At 35.6% G+C, this 8,516-nt stretch overlaps 1 protein-coding gene across 1 annotated transcript in view; it reads right to left on the bottom strand.

The window, feature by feature from the left end:
- GTPBP10 (GTP binding protein 10) overlaps positions 1 to 8,516 on the bottom strand; it is a 39,872-nt gene that overhangs the window by 19,047 nt on the left and 12,309 nt on the right. The window contains exons 6-9 of the mRNA XM_032642403.1: positions 7,981 to 8,033; positions 3,268 to 3,375; positions 2,635 to 2,712; positions 1,457 to 1,580 (exon numbers count right to left, since the gene is read on the bottom strand). Coding sequence (XP_032498294.1) covers positions 1,457 to 1,580; positions 2,635 to 2,712; positions 3,268 to 3,375; positions 7,981 to 8,033 — 363 coding nt within the window. The remainder of the gene's footprint in view (positions 1 to 1,456; positions 1,581 to 2,634; positions 2,713 to 3,267; positions 3,376 to 7,980; positions 8,034 to 8,516) is intronic.

The raw sequence follows: 8,516 nt of genomic DNA, 5'->3' as shown, positions 1-8,516 counted from the left end.
GATGGGATGGATCAACACTGACATGAACTGGAAAGGCTGCCTAAAAGAGGTTAGCCAAACCAACACAGAGCTTGGATTCTGAGATTCATTTACCCCCAAGGAAGTCTGAGAGGCTAACTCAGGAATTATCACTGAGGGGACTACATTGTTTTATGATGGTCCAAAATAGCCACAAACTCCTGAATTACCCTCCCTTGTGGTACCTCCTCTGAAAGTTCCCTTTTCTGCAAGACCAGCCAGCAAATAGATCTAATGACCTCATAAAGCAAATGACATTAAGGAATAAAGGTTTATTTATAAATATTCCAGAGAATATTTACATCCCAAAGTAACTTATTAACTCAAGGACAGCCCAATATGTAAATTATACGGGGTGTGGGGTAGATTTTGAGAGGGGAGAGAGGATCTTCTGGTGCTGCCTGATAGTCCTAGTACATTATAATTTAGTTTCCCCAATTTTTATCCCAAGGATAAAAAGAGAGATTAGGTCTATTTAAAAACATGTTAACTACTTACCTTCCACCCTACTTTCCTCATTTGTGCAAAAGGTCCTCTACTAGACTCAGAAAAATGAAAGTGTCATCACTGTACGATAGAGAGTGTTCTGCAAAGGTCAATACTCAAAACTATGGAGAATCCCTTTAAATTTCTTTACACATAATGGTCCATTTAGGAACAAATTTCAAACAAATCCTTTTGGAGTAACAGCATCTATTATTCTGTACCACACATACATAGTGACTCAAGTTCTTTTTAGAAGATTAGTACTCTTCGGAGATCTACAGACCTGGCACTGCAAAGATACATACCTCTTTTTTTTTTTTGCGGTACGCGGGCCTCTCACTGTTGTGGCCTCTCCCGTTGCGGAGCACAGGCTCAGGCTGTGCAGGCTCAGCGGCCATGGCTCACGGGCCCAGCTGCTCCGTGGCATGTGGGATCTTCCCAGACTGGGGCACGAACCTGTGTCCCCTGCATCAGCAGGCGGACTCTCAACCACTGCGCCACCAAGGAAGCCCCATACCTCTTTTTAGAACTACTAGCTCTGTTTTAAAATTCATGATGTACTAGGGGAATGAAGTTCTAGAACTGGTGAAATATGTTAACAGACTTCACAGGTAGATGCTGACTTTATTCTCTTCTGATCCAAATTCCATTAACTCTTTAAGAGCCCACTTTAAGTTTTACTTCTTGATGATGCCTGACATTTTCAGCTCAAATTAATCTTTCTTTCCTTCTGTCTCCTCTAACTTATTGTCCATATCACACATTCTGAAATGGGATATTATTTTTTACAGTGTTATTTAGAAGTTTCATATGGTATGTGTTCTTTCTTCAAACATACTTTTTTTTAAGAGTGGCAACTTTCAGTTTTCTTTTCCACTGATTATAGTACCTAGCACTCTCTGCAAATAGCAGGTATTCATTAAATTGGCACTAAATGAATGAATGGGTTTACCTTTAGGATTCTGGAGTTGGTTCATCAGTACATGGAATTTATCTTGGGCATCTGGCAAGTCCATTTTATTAACTGCCAGGAGCGCAGGTTTTGTCTGAAGTTCCTCTCTGTACAACTCCAACTCCTTTAAGCCAAAGAGAAAAGCCAAATAATTTTATTACAATATCTATATAAATGACCTATTTGGTAATGTCTTTCTTTACTTTATAGGCCTGGGTAATCTAGGGCCCATTCTCACCTCTGAAATGCAGTAAGTCCCAATACCCACAAAACTAATTAACAAAGGAAATGCAGAAAATGCTTACTAGTTAAGTCATATGTTAATACATTTTAGCTCATATGACATCCTAGAGACAGTTGTGATTTTGTGCCTAGAGCCAAATACAGATATCTGGACGTCTAGTAAGCACATAAATAAAATTCAGAACTAGATAGTGACAGCTTAATGCTATACCTGTATTATTCTTGGAAAAAGTTAAGTATGCTTAGAAGTAAATCTTTGTGACTATGGATTACGCAGTGGTTTCGTATATCTGATGAAAAGCATGAGCAAAAGAAAAAATAAACAAAGGGGACTTCATTAAAATTTAAAATTCTGTACTTCAAAAGACAACCTAAAGAAAGTGAAAAGACAACTGAAAGAATAGGAGAAAATATTTGCAAATCATATATCTGATAAGGGATTTGTATCTAAATTATAAAGATCTCCTACAACTCAACAATTAAAAGACCACCCATTTTAAAAATGGGCAAAGAATGTGAATAGATATTTCTCCAAAGACATACAAATGCCTAATGAACACATAAAAAGATGCTCAACATCATTAGTCACATTTCTCAACATCACTTCTCATTAAAGAAATGCAGGGCTTCCCTGGTGGCGCAGTGGTTGAGAGTCCGCCTGCAGATGCAGGGGATACGGGTTCGTGCTACGGACTGGGAGGATCCCACATGCCGCGGAGCGGCTGGGCCCGTGAGCCATGGCCGCTGAGCCTGCGCGTCTGGAGCCTGTGCTCCACAACAGGAGAGGGCACAACAGTGAGAGGCCCGCGTACCGCAAAAAAAATAAATAAATAAAAAGGTAGAGGCAGACTATATATTTATTCGAATTATCATACGTTATTCCATACAGTCCTATATGCCTACGTATTAGACCAGATATAAAACAGAAAACCTACTTTTGAAAGCAGTAGTATGGTTTCAAAGGCAGTTCTGTACTGAGTTTGGGAAGAAAGCTGAAATCCAGAAACATCAACCTAAAAAAAAAAAGGGAAAAAGACTGCTTTTAACATAAGAACAACAGCTATACAATTCTGTTTTGAAATGTTTTACTCGCTCAAGCTAAAAATAATTTCTTAATCTATACTCTACTGGTAATTTAGTAATTCGAAATGAGAGAAACTGACGTTTTAAGATAATTATAATTATTCTGATAAAACCACAATCATTAATGAGAAACTAGTACAGATTCAACAATTTATACCAATACAGACATTCTCATATATAACTGAACACCAGAAATGAAGTAGGAAATTGATCCTATATAATTTAGTAGTATATTGAAAATCTTAATGAATTAAGCCTGACAAGTATGGCCAAACTTTAATCTGACATAGTAAACAATGCCACTTCCATCCCCATATTATAAATAAAGATTACTAACTGTATCTGACCCCTATCTAAATAGATTTAGTGGAATAATATATGCTGCTACTTTATCTTTAAATGTTATTATAAAAAATTTCTAGGAAAACTAAATTCACTGGTTCTCACATTCATTTAAACATTACATTGATATGCATATGACTTACAACAAAAAGTAGTTGTTTAGTTCTTTCTATATGCTTGAGGAATTTGTGGCCCATTCCTTTGTTCATGTGTGCTCCTTCTATTAAACCAGGAAGGTCAGCTACTGATATCTAACACAAAATTAAATGGTATGATAATAAAAAAAAAATGAAAACCACAAATACAATTACATCCAACAATTTTCATGATATTTCAATTATAAACAGTTCTTAATTTGTGATTACCACTGCATCTCTATAAAGTCAGGATACCTTTATAACAAAATAAATGTATTAAGAATCAAAGTCCTTTGTTATCAGAAATTAGTCCCATTTTTTACTTTAACAATCTAGGAATTTTATGGCTTAGTTTAACAATTACTAATCACATAAATTCTCTTTAGAATTCCATAAATTATATTGTTCAGTATGAACTTTTCAAAGAATTTCAATTTTCTAAATTCTTAAAAATACACAAGGATATTAATTCAGCAGAAATTGACTTAGTATAGCTTTGTAGTTTTAAGTTTTATTCTATATGTAAATGGTTATTTGGTACCATTGTTTCTTTTTTTTTTTTTTAAACATCTTTATTGGGGTATAATTGCTTTACAATGGTGTGTTAGTTTCTGCTTTATAACAAAGTGAATCAGCTATACATATACACATGTTCCCATATGTCTTCCCTCTTGCGTCTCCCTCCCTCCCACTCTCCCCATCCCACCCTTCCAGGCTGTCACAAAGCACCGAGCTAATATCCCTGTGCCTTGCGGCTGCTTCCCCCCAGCTATCTACCTTACTACGTTTGTTAGTGTGTATATGTCCATGACTCTCTCTCGCCCTGTCAAAACTCACACCTCCCCCTCCCCATACCCTCAAGTCCGTTCTCCAGTAGGTCTGCGTCTTTATTCCTATCTTACCCCTAGGTTCTTCACGACATTTTTTTCCCTTAAATTCCATATATATGTGTTAGCATACGGTATTTGTCTTTTTCATTCTGACTTACTTCACTCTGTATGACAGACTCTAGGTCTATCCATCTCATTACAAATAGCTCAATTTCATTTCTTTTTAAGGCTGAGTAATATTCCATTGTGTATATGTGCCACATCTTCTTTATCCATTCATCTGATGATGGGCGCTTAGGTTGTTTCCATGTCCTGGCTATTGTAAATAGAGCTGCAATGAACATTTTGGTACATGACTCTTTTTGAATTTTGGTTTTCTCAGGGTATATGCCAAGTAGTGGGATTGCTGGGTCATATGGTAATTCTATTTGTAGTTTTTTAAGGAACCTCCATACTGTTCTCCACAGTGGCTGAACCAATTCACATTCCCACCAGCAGTGCAAGAGTGTCCCCTTTTCTCCACACCCTCTCCAGCATTTATTGTTTCTAGATTTTTTGATGATGGCCATTCTGACTGGTGTGAGATGATATCTCATTGTAGTTTTGATTTGCATTTCTCTAATGATTAATGATGTTGAGCATTCTTTCATGTGTTTGTTGGCATTCTGTATATCTTCTTTGGAGAAATGTCTATTTAGGTCTTCTGCCCATTTTTGGATGGGGTTGTTTGTTTTTTGTTATTGAGCTGCATGAGCTGCTTGTAAATTTTGGAGATTAATCCTTTGTCAGTTGCTTCATTTGCAAATGTTTTCTCCCATTCTGAGGGTTGTCTTTTGGTCTTGATTATGGTTTCCTTTGCTGTGCAAAAGCTTTGAAGTTTCATTAGGTCCCATTTGTTTATTTTTGTTTTTATTTCCATTACTCTAGGAGGTGGGTCAGAAAGGATCTTGCTGTGATTATGTCATAGAGTGTTCTTCCTATGTTTTCTTCTAAGAGTTTGATAGTTTCTGGCCTTACATTTAGGTCTTTAATCCATTTTGAGCTTATTTTTGTGTATGGTGTTAGGGAGTGATCTAATCTCATACTTTTACATGTACCTGTCCAGTTTTCCCAGCACCATTTATTGAAGAGGCTGTCCTTTCTCCACTGTACGTTCCTGCCTCCTTTATCAAAGATAAGGTGTCCATATGTGCGTGGGTTTATCTCTGGGCTTTCTATCCTGTTCCACTGATCTATCTTTCTGTTTTTGTGCCAGTACCATACTGTCTTGATTACTGTTGCTTTGTAATATAGTCTGAAGTCAGGGAGCCTTATTCCTCCAGCTCCTTTTTTCGTTCTCAAGATTGCTTTGGCTATTCGGGGTCTTTTGTGTTTCCATACAAATTGCGAAATTTTTTGTTCTAGTTCTGTGAAAAATGCCAGTGGTAGTTTGATAGGGATTGCATTGAATCTGTAGATTGCTTTGGGTAGTAGAGTCATTTTCACAATGTTGATTCTTCCCATCCAAGAACATGGTATATCTCTCCATCTATTTGTATCATCTTTAATTTCTTTCATCAGTGTCTTATAGTTTTCTGCATACAGGTCTTTCATATCCTTAGGTAGGTTTATTCCTAGATATTTTATTCTTTTTGTTGCAATGGTAAATGGGAGTGTTTTCTTGATTTCACTTTCAGATTTTTCATCATTAGTATATAGGAATGCCAGAGATTTCTGTGCATTAATTTTGTATCCTGCTACTTTACCAAATTCATTGATTAGCTCTAGTAGTTTTCTGGTAGCATCTTTAGGATTCTCTATGTATAGTATCATGTCATCTGCAAACAGTGACAGCTTTACTTCTTCTTTTCCGATTTGGATTCCTTTTATTTCCTTTTCTTCTCTGATTGCTGTGGCTAAAACTTCCAAAACTATGTTGAATAAGAGTGGTGAGAGTGGGCAACCTTGTCTTGTTCCTGATCTTAGTGGAAATGCTTTCAGTTTTTCACCATTGAGGATGATGTTTGCTGTGGGCTTGTCATATATGGCTTTTATTATGTTTAGGAAAGTTCCCTCTATGCCTACTTTCTGGAGGGTTTTTATCATAAATGGGTGTTGAATTTTGTCGAAAGCTTTCTCTGCATCTATTGAGATGATCATATGGTTTTTCTCCTTCAATTTGTTAATATGGTTTATCACATTGATAGATTTGCGTATATTGAAGAACCATTGTTTCTTTATTGTTCATATTCTACCAGAACTATTAACCACTCTTAAAAAGTAAGGGAAATAGTGTTACTGTACTCCTTTTGGAGGTTATAAGAGTTACTAACCATTATTCTACACTTGTGGTTTTCAAACCTCACTGCACACCATAATTATCTAAGAAACTTTTCTAAACTACAGGTGTTCAAGCCCTATCCCCAAGGGGTTTGGTTTCAAATCACGGGGGCCCAGGCTTCATTTATCATTGTTATTCTTAAGCTACCCAGATGATTCTGATGTACAGTAAGGGATGAGAAACACTGCTCTACACACACTGCCTGTGTGGTTAAAAATTTCAGTTTTAAAGAAAGTTGGAGCTATGTGACAAAGCAATGTACATGTAGGTCTCATGTCCTGAAATTCTCTTCAGAGGTTTTCTACTGATTTCCCTTAAAAATTACCAATAATGTTGTCTTTTCCTCTAAATATTGTTCTCTAAATTCATATTATCCTGTACTTATAATTTTAATTATTATTTAACATTCTATATAATTGTTGAAGTTTTAAAAAATTTTTACTGTTATACCACTATTATAAATATATATCTTCTATGTCTTTTGAATTATGTCAATGGATTGTATGAAAGTATACTGATACATCATCACTTTAAGCCCATACTTTACATTAGGGTTCACCCTTGGTTTTACACATTCCATGGGTTTTGACAAATGTATGACATGTATCTAGTATCATACAGAATAGTTTCGCTGCCCTAAAAATCCTGTGTGCTGCTTGTTCAACCTTTCTTTCCTCCTAATCCTTGGCAACCACTGACCTTTCTGCTATTTCCATAGTATTGCCTTTTTCCAGAATGACATATAGTTGAAATCATACAGTATGTAGCCTTTACAAATTGGCTTCTTTCACTTAGTAATACACATTGGAGGTTCCTTTGTGTCCTTTCATGGCTTGATGGCTCATTTCTTTTTAGTGTGAATGACATTCCATTATTGAGATGTACACAGTTTATTTATCCATTCACCTACTGAAGAACATCTTGGTTGTTTCCAAGTTTTGGCAATTATGAACAAAGCTGCTGCAAACATCTGTGTGCGGGCTTTTGAGTGGACGTAAGTTTTCAGTTTATTTGGGTAAATACCAAGGGATGCACCTGCTGATCACACATTAAACATTTTAAAATTTTTGTTACTTTCCTTTTTAATTTGTTTTTATTCTAATTATTCAAAAGTTCTTCCGTAGCAGGGAAAAATAAATTTTAAATAGCTAGTTAAGACGAGGATCCCATTCAATTAAAAAAAAATTTTTTTTAAACAGTAAGTTGGAGTAAAATTACATCCATGAACTTTAGAAAATGTTTTTAGGAAATGAAAATCAGTAATCAAATATGGCAGTAAAATATGGACTTGCAATGAGGACAAACTGATTAAGGCAATGAAGATACAATAAATGTTGTAACGACAAACTAGACCCAAACTTTAGATGAACAAGAAATTATATTCTAATACAATATTTTTACTCTGATAGTGGTCAGCAGAATTGATTTGATCATGGCTTCACTTATCAAAAACAAAATCCTGCTACTTTTTCCCCCTAACACCACAGAAACTCCCAAATATTATAAAATCTAAGCACTAAGGCAAGTACTTTCATTACTAACCAAGTGTCTTATTTTAAAAATACCCACCTGCTTGAAATCATTATACATAATTTTTCCGAGTTCAGGCTTTAATGTTGTAACTAAAAGAAAAACAATAATAAATTGAGGCTAGAATAAAGGTTTATACTCTCAAAATTGTCTTAGCGTCATGTATAAAATAAATAATATTTTGTTTCTGTGAACAACCTAATTCAGATTATGTTCTCATTTGTTGAAATTAAAGGTATAATTATCTTTGCTATTTATCATATACTTGGAAAAGGACAAAATACAGATTTTTATAATCTTCGAAAGCACAGGTGTAATTTAATTAGTGGGCCTCAAAGTGCCTGTCTCAAACTTTAAGGAGCATGGTAAAGGTGCTGAGGATGGGGGCAGAATTTAGGTTTCTATCACTTGGGCTGTGGGTGAAATCTCTCTATGGTCGTTTCTCATTTAGTTATCCTCACGCTTCATCAATCCTGCCCTAGCCTCCTTCCTAGGACTTTTTGCTTTTCTTCTTCTTTCCTTCTCAAGAATCCCCTGTATTGTAACAATAAATATTGGCCATGTGATTTACAGCA

The sequence above is a fragment of the Phocoena sinus genome, chromosome 9 (assembly GCF_008692025.1).
Source record: "Phocoena sinus isolate mPhoSin1 chromosome 9, mPhoSin1.pri, whole genome shotgun sequence".
Lineage (NCBI taxonomy): Eukaryota > Metazoa > Chordata > Mammalia > Artiodactyla > Phocoenidae > Phocoena > Phocoena sinus.
This window is presented reverse-complemented; position numbering and strand designations above follow the sequence as displayed.